Below are 23,988 nucleotides of genomic sequence, written 5' to 3' on the forward strand. Positions count from 1 at the left end.
CATGCCCAAAGTGACAGTAACCAGAAATATAGCACTGTAGTGAGTCTAAGCCTTGGTTGGGAGGGAGTGAAGACAAGATTGTTTGTGGTGGTCCAATTTGAGATTGGGAATGTAGAAGAAGGTGTCAGGGCAAGAGTACAAACTTGTTTGGAGTGTGAAGGGATGGCAAGTTCTTTTGATTAACCACAATGAGATGTTTGAGTAGCATCTAGGGGAAGGTGCCGAATTTGGCTATTTGTTTTTTTTAAGGAGACACAGTTGTTGGTTTAAAAACCAATTTATTAATTGGCACGTTCATCTTAATTTTCATAGCCACAGTCTAAGATAATCATTATTTAATTACATTTTTAATTGAAGCTTTGAATTTTAGTAGTATCAGTTCAAATAGAGACACTTCTGGATAAACACCTGCATCCCTGTGGCTTTTATGGAGAGTGTGCGAGAATGGGCTGGGTTTGCTCCGAAAGACTTTGTGGTTTAGAATCTTTGTATCATCCTGTCCTGTGCTTGCTGCTAGCCTGGTTTTCCTCTTCTGTCTAGTAGAAGGCCTCCCAGATGGTCCAACTCTTCCCCTGTTCCCAACAATGTGCTTGTTGGGCAAACACCTGTTTCACCTGTTGGCCCTGGGACAGGAATTATGCAAGTGTAGTATCCCTAATAAAATAATCTGAAACCAAGACACTTGAAAATCCCTAAGTTGTTGAATGCTAACATGATGCCCTCCCCCCTCGGAAGAATTCCACACCATGACATTTTGTTCCATGCACAGAATCATTAATAATGTTATAGAAATAATCCACAGAGTTACTGCATAAGGTATGTGTGAAACACAATTGACTGTTGTGTGTAGGTTAGGATCCTACCTCTGGAATTCTTCTCATTGTGTTTATGCAAATAGTTTATTCCATAATACAAAACACCCTAATGCCCCAGACACTCCTGGTCCCAAGCATTTCAGGTGAAACATGCTCAACTTGTAACTTCATATTTTTATAGAAAATCTCCTTACTGTGAGTCAAATATTATACAATTTATTTACATTCTATAATTCAGTTTTTTTTGTATACTCAGAGATGTGTAGCCATAGCTACTGTCGATGTAGAGCATATAACACTTTAGAAATCCACTTTTCCCTTTAGGATCAGTCCCTGTTCTCAACCCTGCAATCTCTTGATCCTGACTCATCACTAATCTGTTTCTTCCTATTTGCCTAAGAACTTAACATTTTAAATGATGATAATGGACTGTTTTTGGCTTTGGCAGCCTCACCAGAAGGAGGCAGTATAGATCCTCGACAAGGAGCTGATGGAAAATATCCATCACATGCTGAAGCCCGCTGAAGACTTCCTGATGAACCAGCTCTGTTAGACCCAGTCTAAGAGTTTAAATCACACTAGCATGAGAGCTGAGGAGACAGGGAAGGAAGAGGAGAAAAGATGTCTGTGAAATGCCACTTTTCTGTTACAGGATCCTAACATTAGGGAGCATTGAATGGGAAATGTTCCCTGGGTGATTAGAGTAGCCAGGACCTTGATAATGAGAAACATATGGGGTATCTTTCTGCCTGTGCCTTTTTACCCAGCCACTTAATCATCCTGGGATACTCTGGTCCTCTAAGACACTGTACCCAAACTGGTATCATGTGAAATGTGTCTCAGACATGTATACACACCTGCACACCTGCATAAGTAAACACACACACACACACACACACACACACACACACACCCCAAATCTGCACTGGCCCTTCATATGGCATTATACAATTGTCATCTTGGATTTCCTATTCATGAAATTAAAACAGCATCATAACAAACAAAATGAGATCATGAGTGAGAGGGTGATGGAGGAATTGGCCATGCTCTGTAGTCAATTGCAGGCTTCTTTTTTATTAACTTGGGTGTTTACTTAGAAGGGTCCTATTTGATTTCTAGCACAGTTTGCTCCTATGCAGGGACCTGGAAGCCCACCTCTCGGCTCTGCCTTTGGGACTTAGGTAAACCTGTATGCCTCTGTAAATATGTTCAGTTTTGTTTTGGATGATTCTATAGCCAGACTGACTCAAGGTGATTTATTAGCACAGAGGATGTGGGCTTCGGTCCTCCAAGACAGACAGATCCCTCTGTGCTCCTCCGTATTTCTACTCATCCCACAAGCACAGCCTGAGCTTCGTTCCGCCGGGAGTGCTCGCATCCCTCGGGAGAGCGCCAGGTTCACTGCCACTCAGTCGTCTCATGTAAAGCAGCTATCCGGCATGCACCGTGGCAGTGGCAGTGGCACTGTTCACTCTCTGTCCCCAGGGGAAGTCGGCTTTGTATCTTCAGCTTTAGTGTTTCACTTAATATCCTCTTGGCTCCCGAGCGCTCTCCTTCCTTGCAGCCGGCAGCACTTGGCTGCCCTGCAACTTCCTTCATTTCTAGCCACGCCAGGCTGAGCAGGTCCTGGCTGTGAGCATCTGTTGGGGGCTGTCTGGGTGGCGTTCGTCGGTGTTTTTGTCAAATCAAGAAGTTGACGGAATCCCAGCCTCCTTTTCTCTAAAACCTTAACCCCCTCCCTGTATCTTTCAAATGCATTTCTGGAAACGAGCATGCTCAGAGAATTGGCAAATCATTGCCCAGTGACCGGGAGGAAATGATCGCCGCTCTTCATTTATAATGCAAATTCTGAGGAGTCTTCAGAAGTGTGGTAAACTTAAAATGATGGCCGTGGTGAGAACGTCTCTGCAGAAAGTTGTGGTTTTGTTACATCGTTTACAAAGGATGGCTGTTTCCTCTCCGCGCTACCAGAAGCTGTGTAAGGTAACTGATTGGAAATAGGGAGTCGGGTGTCTAAGGAACCCACTGTTGCCTGGTTAGGAAATACTCCTCATTCAGGGTCTTTTGAAGGAAAGGAGAAACCCCCTTTCTTGGTAACTGATCGCAAAAGCTGTTAAGAGGAATCGCTACCTTAAAATTTAATTAAGCCTTGGAAACAAGTACTGTTTTAGTACATGTTTATTTTACCATTCACAACCTTGTCTTCTGAGATGGGCTGTTTGGAAAAATATGACAAACTATTTTTGTTAAGACCTGTTACCTCTGGGGTACTTTGCAATATCCTAATATTTAATGACACATTAATCCAATGCTAAACTCAAGCAAAATCGGAGAGCTTGAAATGATCTTTCAACATATTACTTAACATGTTCATCTTTTCATAGCTGATTTTTTTTCCCTATTAAGAGTAATGCCCATTTTAAAAGCAAGATTATCCCCATCATAAACATTTCTTATATTCTTGGAGTCTCTGCATGTTGTTGTTAAAGTTGAAGAACTCCATTTTCTGTGGACAGGTGGGTTAAGTAGTGTTTTAGGATGTGACTTGTTTGACAGTTATACGTTTTGAATACAATGTCAGTCATTCTAAACACATGCTGCCCAGCTAGCTCCTGTATTGTTTTGGACTAGCATTTGTTATTGCCCGTGGTTTTATATTATTCAGGGTTCGTACTGTCTTACTATTACTTTTTAAAAACTGAGATGATAGGATGTAAAGGAAGATTATAATAGAAGTCAATTTCTATATCATCACAGTAACATGCTTTCTCCCTGTAAAATTCTGAGTATGCATCTAAAGGAGGAATCTCACTGTTCTTTAAAAGACCAATTGATCTGTAATTGGAAAACCTGCCCCTTATGATGTTTTTCTGATGATATAAAATTTGATGTGTCTGATCTCCTAGACTCTGCCTATATGGCATGGATGGGGGCTGGGAAGTTGTATTCTGTTTATTTGAATTTATCTCATTTTCTTGTCTTACAATGAAATTTAATGTATCTCTTCTCAGAAACTTACTTTTTAAAAATATAATTTTAGGGAATAGATTGAAGTAGCAAGACATGCTTTGAAGAAATACTTAGTGGTATTTTCATTTGTATTATTTAAAACTTGGTCCAACTTATTAATTCAGCTGTAAAAGTACACAACTAACTGTTGGATATGCTGTGATTTCATCTACTTCAAAGAATCTTTGTGTTTTAGTAACACATCCACATTTTCTACAGTTTTGATAATAGAGAAGAAAAACTCATTGACTAATGTGTATTATTTTATTTTTAACTAGCAGTATAGATATATGAATCATTGATACATGTTATTTCTTAAAATAGCTAACATTATAAATGTATGAAGCATTAAAAAAAAAAGCGGGTCATTTTTCTCATCTATTTCCATAACTACTTTCACCAAAGCAGAGGAGCTTTTGAGTCACATGGCCACGGGATGAGTTTGGTTCTATGGACAAAGCAAAATTCAGGTGCTGGAGACAGCTCTTGACAAGTTTCATGACAAGACCTTAAAGAAGCACATGTCAAGTTACTGAAGTCCTGGGACGTTGTTTGCAACAGGCATATTCTTTGGGAAGATTTATTGAGATTTATGATTTCTCAAAGATGCCTTAGAATTTAAATATTCAGCAAGAGTGTTATTTTCTGGAAATCTGAAGTTGTCTTATTTGCAATTGAAATTTATCTTTCATGTATTCCCTTTGCATATGTGAAATTAGCTACTGCCCAGATACTGCAGGGGGAGACACACAGTTCCAGTCCTTTCCAGTAGGTGTCAATGTAAGGCAGTGATATATGAGATCTGGGGAACTCCAGACAGGGAAGTGGCATGATGGTGATTACCATGAATAAATGAACAGGTATATTTTATTTGTCTTATTATATTTGGAAAAGGGATCCTAATTCATAGCATTATGAATATAAGTTTTAGTTACAGAATTAAATGTCAATTGCCCTTGTCAATTAATGACATGGTATCGATGTCTACTGAATGTGCTTAGTTGTGTGTTGATTCATCACTGGTTCTGTTGTGCTAGGAGTTTCAGTAACTCTGCTGTTGGTACACTTTATGACACTGTATTCTCTTCTAAACAGCAAAGGTTGTGGTGGCTGTTTTCCCCTACATCTCCTACATTCTCTAAATTTAGTGTTTTTAGAAAGGAAATGTTAAACCCTTCAATGTTTTGCCATAAAAATACAGAGAGAATCGATTTTCAGTGCACTTAAAGACTTTAAAAAAAGAGAGAGACAAATACTGCATCGCCCAAGGGAAAAAGACTATTTTGAGTTCATCTTGGCACTTTGAAATTGGGCATCTGAATATTTGTACCCTTTCTCTTTCTCCTTCGAATCTTTCTTTTGCCTGTTGGATGGAATATCTGTCCTTTGTGAAACTTGCCCTCAGAGGCACTTTATTCATTTATTTGCTTGTTTTCATACTTTGCTTGAGTGTCAGAAGATAATGTAAGTGTAATACAAGTGGAAATTTGTGCAGTGTCCTCATTTTGTGTTTTTATTTTTCTCGGTCTGTTTAAAAGAGGGGAAGTAATAGGAATGAGGGGAACTTGAGAAAACCGTAGCACTGAGTTGCCTGCTCGACCCCCCCCCCCCAACCCAGTTATACATGCAGTTGCATTTTTTTTTTTTAACCTTTAAAACATTTCTTTCTGGTTATACAACCCCTAAAATGTGGGAAGGAAACTGAACATAACGGCCGCCGACTGGAGATATAATTAGCAGCAATGAAAATTGCTCCTGGTGACCTAAAGCCACCCCACACTGGATGCTAATTTTTCCTGATTTGGTTTAGATCATAGCTTCTTTAAAGTATTAATGGCTCCAAAGTTTCATTTTTCCTCTGTTAGAACTCAGAGGAAGCAAAAGCTGGATGTAAGTGACTTTTAAGACTGATACTGACTTTGTTTTCATTTTGCTATTATTATCATTAAATCCTTGGATGGAAAGCTGATTGAGATTATGTTTAGTCAGAAAGGAATTTTACAAGCCTTTACCCCCTTAGTGCCACTTTAAATTGTATATTTAATAAGTGACATGGTAAAAAGTAGATTCTTATAAAATAGATTAGCGTATGAGTCATTATAGAAAATTGAAAAAATAATTAGTATTATAAATTGAGTTCTTCATGACTTAAGCATTTAAATTTTTTTGATTTAGTTTTATAAGTTTCATGCTGTCAGCATATGTATGCAAACCAGTTTAGCTAAAATAATTTTGTCCCCAAACATTTTTGTCATGTGTCCTATCAGTTAAAATATTTTAAGCATCCAGCTGTATATTATTAATTCAAAATTGTGCACATATGCCATGGTAGGAATCAGAGTGTTGATTTGTTCTTGTGTTCAATATTGTCTTCTTACCACCCACACTGATTGCCGCCTCCTTTCTATGTGTTATCCCCCCACCATTAGGTGTCTGGGGGTTTACTAGTAGGGTAAAAATAATGGCTTGGAAATCAGGGTTGATGCATGATGTTTAAGCAATATCAGTCTCCTTCCCCTACTTCTGTATATGTTCATGTGTGTGAAGCACACAGACCCTTGTGGGGTCTTGTGCAAAGGGTAACTATGTAAGTCCAAAGACATCTCAGTCTCGAAGTTTTTGAAATGACTTTGAAGTTCACATGCTGTCTGTCATCTGTGTGGCAGTGTGGGGTTCATTTAAGGTTGCGTGTACGTGTTTTTTAAAAACCTGCCAAATGTGGTGGTACATTTAAAAATAAGCTTTACAGGTTTTACTCTCAAACATTCCTCCACCCACTTTTCAGGTGGGATGTATGTACTCTCTTTGGATAACTAAATACTGAAGCCATTCTGGGCATAGAAGCTAGACTTGAGCACCACCTGAATGTTGAGAGAAGCATTTAAAGACTATCTACCAGGCTTCCCCATTTTCTCTCAGTAACCAAACCATACGCATATTTCTTGAACCACAGAAAATGGATGCCCTAACCTGGGTCCCCTTGATCATTAAGAAGAATTGTCCCTTCTTGGTTTCATGAGGAGCCAATGTGTTGGATAGTTCAGAAGATGTATGAAGGTTGAGATGCAATGGAAGAAAATGGCCTGTGCAGAAGGATTCACATCGATTCTCCCCTTTTACTGACATTCTTTGCTGAGTCCCATCAGAGTTGTGAGAACTCTCAGGTGGAGTACTTCCTTAACTCTGTCTTTTGCAGTCCCTCCTGAGGTAGAGATTACTGATGAGGCTCAAAACAGAGGACCTTCATTGCTGCCTGTTTGTAACATGGCTTCCCAAAGGAGCAGCAACTTACACGGTCCCTATCCTTTCTTTTTGCTGTAATTCCTCAAGTCAATGTGGACATCAAAATTATTTTTTAATTATCTAATTAAGCACTAACATGTTGTTAATCAGAGAACTCATATTACCAACGACTTCTCTTATGATCTAATATAATGCTTTTATATGATTAGAAAATAATAGCACTCACAAAAATACACATTAAATGTTTCTTTAAGAACCGAAATGTTGTTTGGAACTTCAGATGAGTGATGCTTTTACAATCAGGAGTAAACACCAAGTCCTTCTGCAAAGAGAGCTGGCGTATGTAGTACTCTGGATGTGGGAAAGATTTTCCAAATGTTATTTCATCATTGTGACTAAAAGATTGATGACTGTGTTTTCTTTGCAGTGTAATTTATTAAGTATCAAGTGGAAATTTCCAGCCTGGATGTATGGATTTGAGAGCTGCAGACATTAACTGTTTCCTTTTACCTCTTGACTGAGCCCTGCTGCTATCTCTCAGTGTGGCTGGTTGTTTATATTTAGCTCTCGAAATTAAGCAATTAGCAGAGCGCTCTCCGCAGAGATATAAGAATATAGAAAATGTCATGCCACTGTAGCTTTCTCACTTGCACAGAGTTTATTCATTCTTGGGCAAGGTAAATGAGTCCAGATAATTGAAATTGGAAAGGATGTGAAGTGTGGCAGAGGCTTGCTTTTCATGTTTCTTCTTATAGTTTGTTCAGTTCTGTGGAGTTCTAGAAGATTGATTTGTAACAAAACTCACTTACAGAAGCAGGCAATGCTTTTTGATGCTTAATAAATAATTGGCTGATGTGACAGCATGGCATAATAAAGCCTAGAAAAAAGTCTGGAAGAATGTGAAGTGAATCAGTCGTCAGGTCAGACCCCATGATAGAGCTCCTGTAATCTCAGCTAACTGGGAAGGTGAGGCTAGAGGATTGCAAGTTCAAGGCTTGTATGGGGTAGAAAGTGAGTTGAAGGTCAGGTTGTGTGATTTAGTGAGATTGTTTCTCAGTGCGGTGTTAAAACAGGAAGGCTGTGTGTATCGCTCAAGTAGAGCCTTTGCTTAGTGTGTATAAGACCCTAGGGTCACCCCCTGGGAGTTGTTGGGAGATGCTGGTTTTCACAGTGGGCTCCTCCTCCTCCACTGCTGCTCCTCCTCCTTTTCCTCCTCCACTGCTCCTTCCTCCTCCTCCACTGCTCCTTCCTCCTCCTCCACTTCTCCTTCCTCCTCCTCCATTGCTCCTTCCTCCTCCTCCACTGCTCCTTCCTCCTCCTCCACTGCTCCTTCCTCCTCCTCCACTGCTCCTTCCTCCTCCTCCACTGCTCCTTCCTCCTCCTCCACTTCTCCTTCCTCCTCCTCCACTGCTCCTTCCTCCTCCTCCACTGCTCCTTCCTTCTCCTCCACTGCTCCTTCCTCCTCCTCCACTGCTCCTTCCTCCTCCTCCACTGCTCCTCCTCCTTTTCCTCTTCCACTGCTCCTCCTCCTTTTCCTCTTCCACTGCTCCTCCTCCTTTTCCTCCTCCAGTGCTCCTCCTCCTCCTCCTCCACTGCTCTTCCTCCTCCTCCACTTCTCCTTCCTCCTCCTCCACTGCTCTTCCTCCTCCTCCACTGCTCCTCCTCCTCCTCCACTTCTCCTTCCTCCTCCTCCACTTTTCCTTCCTCCTCCTCCACTGTTCTTCCTCCTCCTCCTCTGTTCTTCCTCCTCCACTGCTCTTCCTCCTCCACTGCTCTTCCTCCTCCTCCACTGCTCCTCCTCCTCCTCCACTGCTCCTCCTCCTCCTCCACTGCTCCTCCTCCTCCTCCACTGCTCCTTCTCCTCCACTGCTCTTCCTGTTCCCTCTTCTCCTCCTGATGTATGCTTGTGCCTGTTTATTGTAGAGCCTGGTAGACAACCTTGGGTACCATCCTCAGATGTTGCCATCTCTCTTGGATCTTCATTGGCCTGGACCTCACCAATCTGTCTAGACTGGCTGTCCAGTGAGCTCCATGGATGGATTCCTCTGTTTTGCCTTCCTCAGCACTAGGACTACAGAGACAGCACACACACACAAACCACATACCAACCAGACATTTGTATGCGGTTTCTAAGACTCAGTCTGGAGTCAAACACTTAGTCCAGTGAGACACCCTCTCAGCCCATACTTATGGTGTCTGATTATTCCTATTGTAAGAAGATTAGCCAAAGAACTGTGGATAGAAAAACAAAACAGTGTCAGCAAAGCAACACCTTCAGACCACATGGGGAAATGTCTAATAAAATACTAATAAGATGCTTAATTTATAGAATTTTAAAGGTTCCATTGTTTCCTAAGACAGATAGATAGTATATAAAGATATATATTAATACTGTCTATCTATCTATCTATCTATCTATCTATCTATCTATCTATCTATCTATCATCTATCTGGGAAATAAAGTTGTCATCAGTTCCATTTAACAACTGGGGAGAAAAGCTTGTATAACTTCATGGTGAAGAAACAGGGCAGGAGATGCTTGCCCAGTACGTGATCCAACTGATACTGTTGACAAGTTTTCTGATTCCAGATTCAGTGTCTTTCTGCATTTCACTTCAGGTAGTTACTGCAGTTATCCTGAGCTACAAGGAATTTCACACTTTAAAAGTAAAGAAAGAGATACTAGCTTAAGCCTTTGATATACTCCCTTCTAGTTATTATTGCCTTGTGTTTTCATGGTACGAGGAAGGAAACACCACCTAGCAATGTTTTTCTGCTGACAGTTTGGGGGATGCCTTGGTGCTTGTTTTCATCTAGAAGTTAAAAAAGATTGAACCACATTATTTTTGAAACTATTTTGACATCTAATTTTGGCTATCTGAGACCAAAGAACTTTTTTGTTTCTAGTTTCTATATGCTTTTGTCTATTGGATTCATTTCTCAGCTTTGTACAAAGGATGGATTGGCTCATTTTAATGCAAATTGATATAGTTGGTTCTGGTTTTTGATTCATAATTTAGTTTGGTTTGAGTCGCAATGCCACAAGTATTGAATTACATGTTCACCGAGCCCAATTCTCCATACCCAAATGTAGTTTTTTATCATCATATTTAAGGCACATAATAGCTCCTTTAAAAGATAAATGGAAAGAAGTCAGCTGTGGTGCACCTTTTTTAGGGAGGCATTTCCTCTATGTGGAAAGTCATGTATTCAATGATTCTCATGTACCAAATCCATATGCTCAGTGTAAAGTGAAGTGACAAATTGCCCCTGTAAATCCCAGAAATCCTCATCAGTTAGTTGTTCTTAAGAAATTTAGGTTAATTTTATTATTTTTATTTTATTTTTAAGTCTGTGTCATCTATGTGCATCTGCCTGTGGTGATGTGCCCGTGAGTGTAGATGCCCTGAGAAGCCAGGGTTTGGATCCCCTTAGAGCTGGAGTTGCAGGTAGTTGTGAGCTGCTTAGCTTGGGATCTAGGAATCAAACTGTCCTGAAAGAGCATTAGGTAATCTTAACCACTGAGCCAACTCTCCAGCCCTGTTGGTTTGTTTTTTGAGGCCTGCTGGGGATACATAGCCCAACATGACCTCAAGCTCAGCATCTTCCTGCCTTGGCTTCTGGAGCACTAGGATTATAGTCCTACATTACCACAGCTAGTTCTTTTAATAATGAATGGTAGTTGCTGTATATACTTTTGAAGAATCAGTTATTCTAAGTGTTCATACTAGTCTAGAATATGACTGCACATTCACATAATTCTGGCTTGGTCATTTACTCCTTTACATTACCCTGATAAGCCATTGACCGGATCTGTATCTCAGTTCTCTTTTCAGAAAATGAGAGTAGAATTCATCTCTCTAATTATCACTGAGACCTTGAATCCTTACACAGGCTAGGTATTCATGGATCAAGGGAGATGACCCAGGGAGTATGATCACAACCACATGTCTCTGTGTGTTGTTGTTGTGCTGGTTGTTTCTGACACTAAGAGAACCCCCCAATTCCTAGTAAAGAAGTCCACATCATAATGGTGTAGGGAATGTCTCTAAAAGATTCATGCCTTGTGGACTCTGACTTTCTGAGATGAAGTGTGGGCACCCGAGGCTACTGCAGGGGAAATTTCTTGGTCCCGCCTAGCCCCAAGGTCCAGACGAATCTCTCCCACCTGAGCTTTCATAGTTGCTTATAAAATAATCACTCAGAGGCTTATATTAATTACAAACCGTACAGCCTATGCCTCAGGCTTCTTGCTAGCTAATTTTTTTCATCTAAAATTAACCCATTTTTATTAATCTATGTGTTGCCACATGGCTTTGGTGTTACCGGTCTGCTGGCATCTTGTTGCTCCTTGAGAGGCGGGTTCCGGTCTCTCCTTACTCCACCCTTCTTCCTCTGTATCTCTGCTTGGATTTCCTACCTGCCTCTAAGCTGCCTTGCCATAGGCCAAATTAGCTTACTTATTAGCCAATGAGAGCAACATATATTCACAGCATACAGAAAGACGTCCTGCAGCAGGGACCATACACCAGTGTTCTGGAGCCTGGGAATTCTAGTCAAGGCTGCTCTACACCAGTGTTCTAGAGTCTGGGCCATCTTAGGCAAGGTGACCCTACACCACGGTATAGAGAAGGAGGAAAGAGTGTTGAAGCGGGGGGGGGGGGGGGTGGGGTGTTTTCTGTTTACAGCTCTGTTTGGGGAAATCCAGGCCATTCTTTCATTTACCAATGGGCTTCAGGTGAGAGTCTTGTAGGTATGCATTCCCCTGTTTTGAGGGCCCCTCTGGATTTCTAGTCTTCTTGGTGCCTGTAATCTTTGAAGCCCATAATACAACTATATGGTACTGATTTAGACTATTAAGAAGCTCTGTTCTATTTTAACCAAATCTAGGAAAGAAGTCTCTTGCCCTGTTACCATTGTAGAATATAGCATGTTTACTTAGAGGAGAATGGAAATAACAATTTTCAAAATACATTTCTCAATATTTGTTTGTTTTGTTTTTCGAGACAGGGTTTCTCTGTGTAGCTTTGCTCCTTTCCTGGAACTCACTTGGTAGCCCAGGCTGGCCTCGAACTCACAGAGATCCGCCTGCCTCTGCCTCCCGAGTGCTGGGATTAAAGGTGTGCACCACCACCGCCTGGGCTTATTTCTCAATATTTTAAAGAATGAACACATTTTGATATCATGAGTGTTGACTAAACACTTGGGTTCAATTTTCTTGGCATAAGTCTATCATTAGTGTTAGCCTGCCCTTTTAATTAATTAGTTAATTAGCTAATTAATTTTGAGGCAGAGTCTCATGTCAGATAGCCTAGGCATGCCCAGAGCTCAGGCTCACCTGGAACTCACTGTGTAGCCCAGGCTGGCCAGGGACTCAACTTTTTAGCCTGGGCTGGCATCATTGCTGGAATAATCCTGCCAGCTTTGCCTCCAAAGAGCTGGCTTTACAGGCATGTGCCACCATGCCTGGCTTGTTATTGGTAGGCTTTTGGCAAATGCTCTTGCTAACTGTTGAATGTATTTTATAAGATGAGAAATTCTGTTTATAAAAGGGTAAACTTTACAGAAGTTAGAGGAAGAGAAGAAAAGAATTCGTTTAGAGTGAGAACATTTTTTGTGTGTATTTTGGGTCAGAGTCTATCAGGATCATGGTGCCTGTGCTCCTCTCCAGTGCAAGCTGAAGGGACAGGCATCTTCAAGACTTGGTTTGATATGCAACCAAGGCAGGTATAGTTGTTTTTGCTAGTGAACTTCCTCCTTGTATTTACAGCTTTCCTCTTAGTCTTTATATGTTATGAAGGCCTTCCCCGGTGTGTCAATAAATATTTCTTACATTGTGATTTTAAATTGCATAAATACAATTCTACTGAATGGCTTTGGTTTGCGTATTTTACCCAAGCACTCAAGTGTGGTGTGATGCATGTTGGTTGCCAGCATTCTCATGATAAATTACCGCCTGGTGAACATGCTCCTGAGTCACTGAATTTATCCTGATTATTTTCAGAATACCTTTCTAGACTATAATAACCGCACTAAAAGTGAAAAACCTTTAAAGGCTTTTATACATTGAGTCAAATTTCCATCTCGTAAGGTGGTACTTGTTTACATGCTATGGTGGTTGGAAGGCAAATGGCCCCCAAAGGCACTATTAGGAGGTGTGGCCTTATTGGAGGAAGTGTGTCAGTATTGGGGGCAGGTTTTGAGGTTCTCTTTTGCTCACACTTTCCTCAGTGTGACACACAGTCTACTTTCTGTTGCCTGCAAGATATAGGACCCTCAGCTGCTTCTCCAGCACCATGTCTGCCACCATGTCCTACCATGATGATAATGGACTAAACCTCTGAACTGTAAGCCACCACCCCAGTTAAATGTTTTCCTTTATAAGAATTTCCATGGTCATGGTGTCTCTTCAAAGCAGTAGAAATCCAAACTAAGACACATGATCGCTCCTAGCTAGAATACTGAATTTTTAGTATGGTCGTCGACATTAATAAGTATTAATTAAAAATGTTTTTACAGAGTTGTTAGATCAACCCCCCTATCCCCATTTGTCTAGATACAGGACTAAATATTCTGGCCCAGAATGGAATGCTAAGAACCCAAACACTACAGGGCCTAAATGGGATGTGATGTAGAGAGTGTGATAAATTCTGACTGAAATGACAGAAGCATTTAGAGAAAAGGAAACACCTAATGTGGATCTTGAAGAATAGTGAAGCAGAGGACTCTGGGAATAGGTAATGGAACAAGCAATTACACAGAGCATAAAAGCATGTTGATTTCATCCAGGGGGATTGACACATATTTTCACCAGAGTTCATTCATTAAAATATTTATTATAATAATATTAAACTGTCTATTGATTTCCAGCTGTGTGCTTGACTCCCCAAAGCCACTGAAATTTAATCCATTTTGGAAATGCTTGTGAATATTAGAGATATTCAAGCATGAGTAATATTTCTGAAAAGGAATTATAAGGTTTTGGGGTGTGTGTGTGTGTGTGTGTGTGTGTGTCTGTCTGTCTGTCTGTCTGTGTGTATTTGTTCATGTGAACTTATATGTTTAGGTGCATGTACATAGGTGTGCTTGTATGTGTGTGTGGTAAAAGTAAGTATAATGGGGAAAGTGCTGAATTTATAATCAGAAGGCCTAAGTGATGCAACCCCATTTGCTGCTTGAACTTATGCAAGGCACACATGACCTATGAACCTTCAATTTCTTCATTGAAACATCCCATAATTTCAGGAAGATCTCACTGGGTCGGTCTTTATGAATTTGCCCTGAAGAGATGAAGTATGATTGGACTATTAAATTTTCTGTGATTTTTCCCCCCCCCACAGACAATAACATTGATAATGTTTATCTGAATGTGGTTTTTACCACATTTCACTGCTGGGATACGTAGGGAAACAGTGAAAGAACACACAGTTCAAAGCATTTGTGTCTGTCATAGCTCACTCAGCTTACTAAGCACTCCAGGTCTTTTTGTAGTGCATGGCCGGTTTGTTTTGTTCTTTCTCAAGGCTACCTCTAGTCTCCACATTAGGATACGTTCTCTGCCAGTAAAACCATACTGGTGTTTCCAAGCACCTCAGTCACCAACTATGACTTCCCATGTAGGAGCATGTCTTCAGAGCAGTGGCTAATGGCCTCTGAGGTGACATGTTTTGAAATCTTCATTCAACACAACATGAATTGTGATTTCTTTTTCCTTGTGCTCCTCCTTTTTCCATTGAGACAGGGTCCTGGCTGGCTAGGAGCTACTATGTAGATCAGGCTGGCCTTGAACTCACAGAGATCTGACCAAGCATGACCAGTTGTGGTTTCTTATATCTACACATCAGTTATCTCAGATGCTCATGAGCACTGCAGAAGGTTTGAAGAAGACTTTCCGTGAGTTTTAATAATAATTTAGCATTCTGGTCCTTCTGATTTTTTTCTGTGACTTCTGTGTTGAGAGCGAGGTTTTGATAGGTGATGAGTAGCTTGAATGAATGGCCATGGTAACAGAGTCTTGTTTTGCATTATTCTTGAAGCCAAAACCTCAATACTTCCTTGTGTGTAGAAAATCATTGTAGAAAATCCTGATGTGGCATGGAGTGGAGGTAAAGTAAGGGAAATGTGGCCTCTTTTTCCAAGTAATTGCTTCTAATGGAAGCTCAATGACCTATTATGCTTATCCCAAAGGGTGCAGAGCTTAATAGGAAGCTGGTGATGGGTTTGAGAAATTACATAATAGGAACCAAAATTTCAGGAAATCGCAGGTGTGGTTGAAAATCGATACTTCATTAGGCAATTTAATGATTCAGTGGTTTACTGGTGCCAAATGTCATCCTTACTTTAAGAGCTGTAGGAACTTCTAGATGAATGTTCTCAGGAGTGTGGCCTAACTAAAGGAGACGGCTGTGCTTTTGGCTTACGTCTTGTATGTAGGTATTTATCTATTTAAATTCTACGTGTGTATTATAGAGAGTGAGAATCATAGAATTTTCTTATAGCATTGAAATGATTAAAATTTAATAACTAGAGGTGACTGCTATTTTCAAATTTATCTTCCACTTAGTTGTGTTTGCTTTGTTTTTACTTTTGAGACAGGGACTCGTTATAGTTCAAGTTGCCTTCAAATCTCCTTGGTTCAGCCTCCACAGTGCTTAGATTAGAGATGTATGCCACCACACTTGGCCTTAGCTTCTTAATTTCTTTGAAAGACCAGGAGCCAGGAGCATCAAAAGATTAAGTGATCTATCTGTCTTAACTTGCATTAATACTGCCAGTGGCCATCTGCTCTGATGAGGATATAGTCTGGTTTGGGATTTTATTATGTTACATCAGAAGGAGATTTTTTTATAGGTCTCTGAGATGAACTGTTGACATCAAATGAAAGGTGACCAAGAAGCTGACGGAAATGATTTGCTAGATGGTTCTTAACGTAGCTTTTAGATAAACACAGGTGATAACAATTTAACTGTTAACAAATCAAGATGCTATTTGATGAGTGTTTATTTTACTAGGCTTTCAACTACTTTGTATACTTGAATGTTTTTATGATAAAATGTTGGAAAAGTAACAGAAACCCAACTATAAGTGAAGATGATCAGTTTACATGTAAGGTACTGTTGAGTGGCAAACAAGGACCTCAGTGAACCTCTGTATTACATTTCAAAATTAAGATAGTGATACATGATCCGTGCTTGAAAATTTCTCCATTTACCTGGTGATAAACATTTACAGAACAGATCCATAATTTTCGTTCTTTGAACTCAAATTCAAATGAAAGATATTTTACAACTCTATATTTTCTTTTTACAAAACCTGCATATGCCTCCTATAAAACTTTAAATAGTAAGTTTCCAGAGCATGAGATGTGATTTACCATGGGTTACAAATTCTTGTAGAGATTGTAAAGAAAATAATCTTATTTCTTTAGCATTCAGTCTTTAGAACTCAATATTGTGGAAAAGTTTGGTTCCATGGTTTTCTAGTCCTTTTTGGAACTGATGACATTTGTTTGAGGCTGACATAAGAGTGTGCACCTTTTTCCTTGCATATATTGACCCACCAATTTTAGGGTTTTTTATATATGAAGATTCAATTCTCAAACTTTGGGACAATCCTCATCTTTATGAAAGATACATCAGCCTTGTCAAAGAATAACCTATTCAGGTTAAATGACTGTAAAGGTCATTTATATTTTCATTGTTTATTTTTGCTTTTATCACTTATCTGACATTATTTAAGCCGGCCATTTTATAATTTGACTTAATCGTATCTCTAGTGGTTCTATCAGAACATATACTGTTTGTGTGTGTGTGTGTGTGTGTGTGTGTGTGTGTGTGTGTGTATGTGCTATATGTGGATATGCATGTATGTATTTGGGTGTGCTTGCCTTTGCATGTAGAGTTCAGTATTTCACTCTGGGCTATCTTTCTCAATCAAGCAAAAATTTATTATTATCATTACCATTATTATTAATTGGTTTTTAGACAAACAATGCTGCTGGACCAGGAGCTCACTGATTCAGCTAAACTGACAGGTTAGCAAGCCCTTGGGATAGTCTTTCTTCTACAAACTAGCTCTGGAGTTATAGACATGTGGCACTGAACACAGCATTTAGAAGGGAGTTGGGGATCTGAATTCACATCTTCGTGTCTTTGTAGTAAGAATTTACCCACTGCATCATTTCCCAAACCTCATCTTCCTTCATCTTTGAGTTAGGCTCTTAGCTCTGTGGCCCAAGCTGGTCTGGAACGCAGGTTGGTTTTGGTCTCTGAGCAATCTTCCTGCCTCAGTCTCCAGAGCTGTGGCTTTTAAGACTTTCAAATCATTTTAATTTATGTCTTATTATTTCTTGCACTTTCTACTTAGCTGTATAAAATGACATTATTATATAATACTTCAAACATTAAGTTCTTCCTTTGTTACTTAGTAGAAATGGTATGGAATTTCCCTGATTTCCAAAAATGAATTGGTATGTCACATTGCAGCCTAGAAATAACTGAGATGTTAGAAGATTTTAAAATGTATTTATTTGTTTCTAACATCTAGTTTGCATCTTGATTAATTGCTCTTGATTAACCTCTCCGCTCCTTAAATTAAATCAAAATTAGCAAATATTTATTGCAGCCTACTGAATTGTTTTTACCCTGTGCAGTGAAGTTGAAAGCTTTTGCTTTTAAGAAAGGTCAGAAATCAAATACTAGCATTCACCCACCCCATGTATTTCCTGTTAGAGTGGTTACATGGGGAACTGAATGGATGATTGAGTCTGGAAGGAGAAAAAAGGAGCCGGATACTCATTTAAATAATTTTACATGGTTTTATTTAGTTATTTTATGTTATTATTTTTGTTGTGCTGGAAATTGAACCCAGGCCAATGGTACTGTTTTTCGTAATGTCAGATTTTTTTGAAAGTTAGTTAAAGATTTGGGGTGCTTGTAAAGCAGTTAAAGGAGTGAAAGGGACCCTGGGCAGGGATTTTTAAATGAGATTTCTAGACCGAGCGAAATGGGTATGGCACTTCCTTAACTGTTATAAGTCAGGGTTTTGTTTGTTCTTTTAAACTTACGCCAGTTTTTGTAAAATATAAAGCGTTTTTTATGGTTGGGTCAGAGTAGGGGTTGATGGTTCACTCAGCAAAGTGCTTGCCTTGCAAGGACAGGAACCCCACTTCTATCTCCTGGACTCATGAAAAAGTGCTGTGCCGACTGGTATGTACTTGTGATCCCACTGATAGAGAGGCAGAGACCACAGGGTCATGGGAGCCACTGCTCAGCTTCACTGGTGAGCTGCAGACCACCAGTTAGCACGCTGTCTCAAAGAAGGAGATGAGTGTTCCTGAGGGCTGCTTCTGCTTCCTTACCCGAGCCCACACCAACATGTACCTTCATATACATCACACGCGCACGCGCACGCGCACACATACATGCACGCACATATGCACACTCACCACATTAAAATATGCTTTTTATGAAACATCTCTGAATTTTAGTAGCAAAGAAGCAGAGTGACAATTTTTGAATATGTATATACACCAAAAAAAATCACTCATTTTGTTTGAAAAATTGAAATAGATTTAATTAGTTCTAAAAGTGTCATTTATAATTTTACTCCTGGATAAATTAAAAAGGAAGTACCTGTTTTATAAAAATCCAAGAGGGAAGAAGAAATAAAGCTGACCAGTTAATTTTGCCAACCAGAAAGCGACATTATCAACATCTTGTCTCCTTTCTTTTCTTTTTTTATGTGCATGTAAAGCTTATTTAACACATTGAAATGATAGTTTGTATAAAGCATTCTGCTTTTTTGAATTTTTTTTTTGTTGTTGGTTTGTTGATTTTTTTTTTTTTTTTTTTTGAGCTGAGGATCAAACCCAGGGCCTTGCTAGGCAAGCGCTCTACCGCTGAGCTAAATCCCCAACCCCTTCTAAAGTATTTTTATAAGCATTTTAATGTTTCTTTATTTGAAAGTCATAATTGTCGCTATGGCTAGCATCCCACTGTACTTTATATATTAAAAATGCTTTCTCAGCCTGAGTTTGATCTTCCAGTGTGGAAATGACTCCCACAAGGTGTTCTCTGACCTCCACATGTGTTTATCCCTCCCCCACACACCAAATATGTGTTAAAAACAATTTAAGGAAAGAATATACGAGATCTCTAGAAAAATCCAATGATTGGTTTTTAATGTGCTTTCTTTTTTAAAAAAAATATTTATTTTAATTTTATGTAATTAGTGTTTTGCCATGGATATTGGGTCCTCTGGAACTGGAATTACAGACAATTGTGAACTGCCATGTGGGTTCTGGGAATTGAACTTAGGTTGTCTGGAAGAGCAGTCAAAGCTCCTAACCACTGAGCCATCTCTTCAACCCCAATGTGCTATCTTTCTATGAGTGACTCATTATTCCGTGATAAGTACATTCTTTATGCCTTGAAAACTTTTTTTTTCTGTTAGAATTCCTCCTACTAGTACAATATACGGGATATTTTGTGATTGTTACTCAGCTTTGAATGTTAGCGTTTGTGGCATGTTTGATGGCGTTTAAAAGACAAAGTGAAGTCATTAATGTCTGCAGATATTTTGTCTGAGTGCACACTCCTGTAGTGCATTCAGAAGAGTGTAGTCATTACAGCCCACCTTTGGTTCCCCTGTGGCGCTCCATTGTTACTGTGCAAAGCTCTGATGCTCTGAAAAATCCTTCAGGTTCTCTATGAACAAAACACTCTCTTTGGCCCTGGCTTGATAGATGGAGCTTCTTGGTTTGGTAGCCTGGTTGTTTGTTCCAGCTCACAGCCCCCACTAGCATCATCCTTATTGTCTAATAGTTTTATTCCGATCAGCATGGTACACTATTTTGTGACAAAAATTAATTTTACATGTAGTGAAATCTTACAGCGCATCTGCTAAAGGTTTGCTGTACCATGACAGTTGCTGCCTGGGTGTCCAGCATTGGCACATGATAATGAGTGAGGAGTGTGTGATGAACTGATTCAGGATGGGATACGGGCTATCAGTTTGCCAGTTGGGTCACAGTAGTCAATAGACCACCTTTCCAGTTTGACCATAAAACCCCGATTCCAAGTCTATTTCTATTCTTCTTTCATTATGACTCTAACTTTTGCCTTATCAGCTTCGGCAGGAGAGAAGCTGCCAATTACTTGTAGAAGATGGCAGAGAAATGAATCAATATTCTATTTGTGTGTCACGTCTGCTTTGAAAGGCTACCTACAATCTTGCCTTCTTGCGGCTCATCTTAGAGTGCCTTCACTTCAGTGTGTGCACCCATTTTTGACCTTGTAGCTTTTTGTCTAGCAGCTGAACTCACTACTAAGTAAGAAGTCTTTTCTTAGATTGAGCTAGTATAAATGCAGACTAAGTGTCCTCATATCTAGGATATTTAGGAGTTGAGAAGAAATCATCTTGGGGATTTCAGACAGCATTTGAATCTCATTTTCAATCCTTCCCATCCTCTTTCTAAATGCTTTTCCTTTTGAGTTAAGAAGAATAATTTTTGAGTTGTGCACGTGGTTAGTAGTAATGAATTTTCATGCTGTGATTCTCTTAGGTAATTCTCATGGGATATATTTTGTGTTTTTTATTTTTCATATTTTACTGTTTTAATTTTAGGGCATTTTCTTATTAGACTCTTCATGGCAATACATTCTTATGCTATTTACTTAAAATGAAATGATCACTCATCCTAGACGAACTCAAATCTTTATTCAAGGATATCTCTAAAGCACCATTTAACACTGGAAAATAACAAAACTTCTCTTCGTTATTTTTGTGTGGTGAGATCATCCTACATAAAACACAACTTCAGATTGTGGCCTATACATGGACAGATGTACTTGTTAATACAAACCAGTAGGGAGGGGGAGAATGTCGGGGGGAGCAGGCCTAATGGTGTCTAGGATCTATAGTAATCACCATTTTCAGTAACAACGTCTGTTGCTGGCAATATTGGCAGGATCATAGGAGAAAATAACCATTAAAATTAGCTAGTGCTCTCTTTAAGCACCACAGTGTACTGACATTTTCAATATTTCTCTACTTTTACATTTTCTCATTACACTAAGTATCCACTTGGTGTTTGCATGAAGAGATTCTATTATATTTGAAAAAAACATCCTCTACACTTTCTTTCCAAACTGATCTAATACTTGTCTTTCCAATGGACCGGAGTGGCCTTTGTTCTGCATATTGCAACCAGGTCCCATCAGACACTTTTGAATCGGATCGTAGGGAGTTTGTCCTACCTCTTATAAGTGCTTTTTGAATTTGAATTTATCCCAGCCTGAAACACCCATTTTCTTCAACTCCTGTTGCCACAATTTTCCTTGATCTCCTGTCCTGCAATTCTTCTTTGAGGCTGGTGCGTCAGTAGGAGTGATGAGATTTTGGTTGAGCTTACTGTGGTTGGAGTAATTTGACTGGTCGTGATGACTCCTGATCCAGGATTTCTCACTTGTCTTGAGTGCATTACCTGCTGAACCTCGGGGTCCCCTTCTGTGGGACCACACACTGTTCTTGGCCTCATGCTCTAGTCTTTAACCATGTGAGCCAAGGTAAAGTCTGCTGACCTGAATGGGGGAAGCAGAGACCATTTCCTCTTTACAGGTGAAGCTCATTTGTAGAATACTTACATGTGGTCAGCATTTGTCTGATAGGACATGTAAACAAATTTGGAGTCTTAATAATTGCTCATCCAAGTAAAGGTTGTGCTCAAAAGTCATGCTTCTGGAAAGACTGATGAGCTGAACTACTTTCCATATTGTCACCTTGGTCCTCACTGAACTGTGCTCTAAGAGAGAACATGTAGTGGGAGATGACTTCTGTGGTACCAGAGCTTTGGAAAATGTGCACATTATTCATTCCTTAGTGGGCATGTGATATATATTATTTTTTCGAAGCTATGAAAGGTTTGCAATAAAGACATGTGTGTAACTTTGTCTCAGTCTTTCAGAGCATGTTTTCCTTCTTGAGCCAAGTTTTTTTTTTTGTTGTTGTTGCTGTTGTTGCCTTTGGAGCAGGAGGGGGTAGGATGGAGGGAAACAATGTTAGGGATGAAAGCCAGGACCTTGAGATTGCACTCACTGACAACTTGTGCCCCTAACTCTTTATGAAGTAGCTTTAAATAATGGAAGTGAAGCTGGAAAATACTATTCCTATCAGGCGAGCTTTGACCTTCTAATTGTCATCCTGTTTATTAAAATTTGTAAAAATCTTTCACTGGTGGAAACCTATTGTTTGACTATGGATGCCTTCTTTGGCTCTTTGTTACTTTGATGACATTGTTGTGGCAGGTTTAGATCGTAGACCTGATTGCCACACTTAGAGGTGAACACTGATAACAAAACTTCATCCTAAAATGATGTAAATATAAATCACACTTATTCATTTATCTTTGCGAGGGACCTGGCTAAGAATTAATGTGCCCTCAGTCTGTATAAGTGTAATGGGAAAGGTCAGAGGTCAACTGAGAGAGACTGGGATCAATAACAAGGCCTGACAAAGTAGCCTCTTTGGGGTGACCTTTGCTATTAGTTTTGAGCTTCCAGGTGAAAGCACTTGCCTCTAGAAACTCTTCAGTCCCCTAGACCAGGATGTTCACTAACGCTACTGCCTTGTAACACAAGGTGTAGCTGACATGATATGCCCCGTACCCTCACTGCATTTTCTTTCTCCTCACAGGTATTACCATGGTTTACTCTTATCTGCCAGTTTGACTGTAGCATGATTCCCAGATCGTGGATTCTAAGTACATATTTGTGTGGAAATACCTTTTGAAGATGAGTGTAATATTTAATAGATGATCCTTTATATTGTGGAGTGGGCATCCTGGAGGTCTTAATAGAAAATGTCTGACCTTCCCAGGATTCCTGCAGTAGATTGGCTTGACCTGGAGCTACCACTTTTGCTAGGCCCTCCCCTATCGACTCACCTGCAGTTTAGACTTAGAGAGCTTTCATGTTTGTGAGGCAATGTCTTAAAATACCTTTCTATATTTGTGACTATCTTGCTGATTCCCTTTTCTCTGGAGAACTCAGATTAATGCAAACCTGTGACCAGATTTTGCTTTCCGCTCCCTGTTTTCCTGTGGTCACCATCACGTTGTTCTTCCTCTGAGACCATTTGTTTATTGTTTTTGTTTGCTTTTAAATATCTTCATGATTTTATTCAACAAGTCACTTCCATCAGACCCAAGGGACAGGAATTCTCCTTCTTCTAAAGATGGATTTAATAAATGACTTTTGAGTGCATGTTTCTTGGGAGCATCTTTTTTTTTTTTTTGGTTACAACTATGTAGTAGCTTTTTGGTATTGAAAGGGAAAGCAGCCGCATTTTGTGGAGGAGCATCTGAGGTGAGGAACTGTTACAAATCACAATGCTAGAGAACCTTCTAGACTCTAGCTAGGCGAGCTCCTACAGTGGGTGGTGTTACACAGAGAGAGCAGTGGGCGTCTTGTCTCTACTAAGCAGTGTTGTTGGGGGTGGGGAGCTGAAGCAGCCCTGTTTCATAGCCTGCTCTGGTGTTTAGTCATGTCTACCCTTAATATTACCCTACCCTTGGTCGCAAGCAAAGCTGTCTTGTTATTTTACTTTAGATTTCAACATGTTTTTTGATATGACAAGTAATAATCCAAATATCCAGGAATATTACATTTCTGAAGGGCAGTTGTGGGGCTTGCTAAAACCAGCATCGAGAGAGGGGAAGATTTTAGGAGAATTTCAGGCTTCATTCATTCCAACCACGACTGGCTGGCACAGATTTAAGTAACTTCCTGCATTCTCTTAAGAATGAAATGCAGAATTGTAGTGTGAAGGGGACTCATTAATTTTGTCTCATATTAATTGAAGCGGGTCCATGGACTAGAGTATCTTGGGGAAAGTTCTGAGAAAGGTACTTCATGTTTTCTGT

General features: G+C 39.8%; 1 protein-coding gene across 5 annotated transcripts in view; it reads left to right on the forward strand.

Moving 5' to 3' along the window:
* The window catches only part of Utrn (utrophin), a 495,948-nt gene that overhangs the window by 260,121 nt on the left and 211,839 nt on the right, over nt 1–23,988 (forward strand). The window contains exon 1 of one of the 5 annotated variants that reach the window (XM_036169035.1): nt 2,206–2,798. The exons of the other annotated variants lie outside the window; for them this stretch is intronic. Within the exon in view, the coding sequence (XP_036024928.1) occupies nt 2,655–2,798 (144 nt within the window). The 5' untranslated portion in view covers nt 2,206–2,654. Of the gene's footprint in view, nt 1–2,205; nt 2,799–23,988 lie in introns of those variants that run through there. 5 annotated transcript variants of the gene reach the window in all.

This window comes from Onychomys torridus, chromosome 19 (genome assembly GCF_903995425.1).
Source record: "Onychomys torridus chromosome 19, mOncTor1.1, whole genome shotgun sequence".
NCBI lineage: Eukaryota > Metazoa > Chordata > Mammalia > Rodentia > Cricetidae > Onychomys > Onychomys torridus.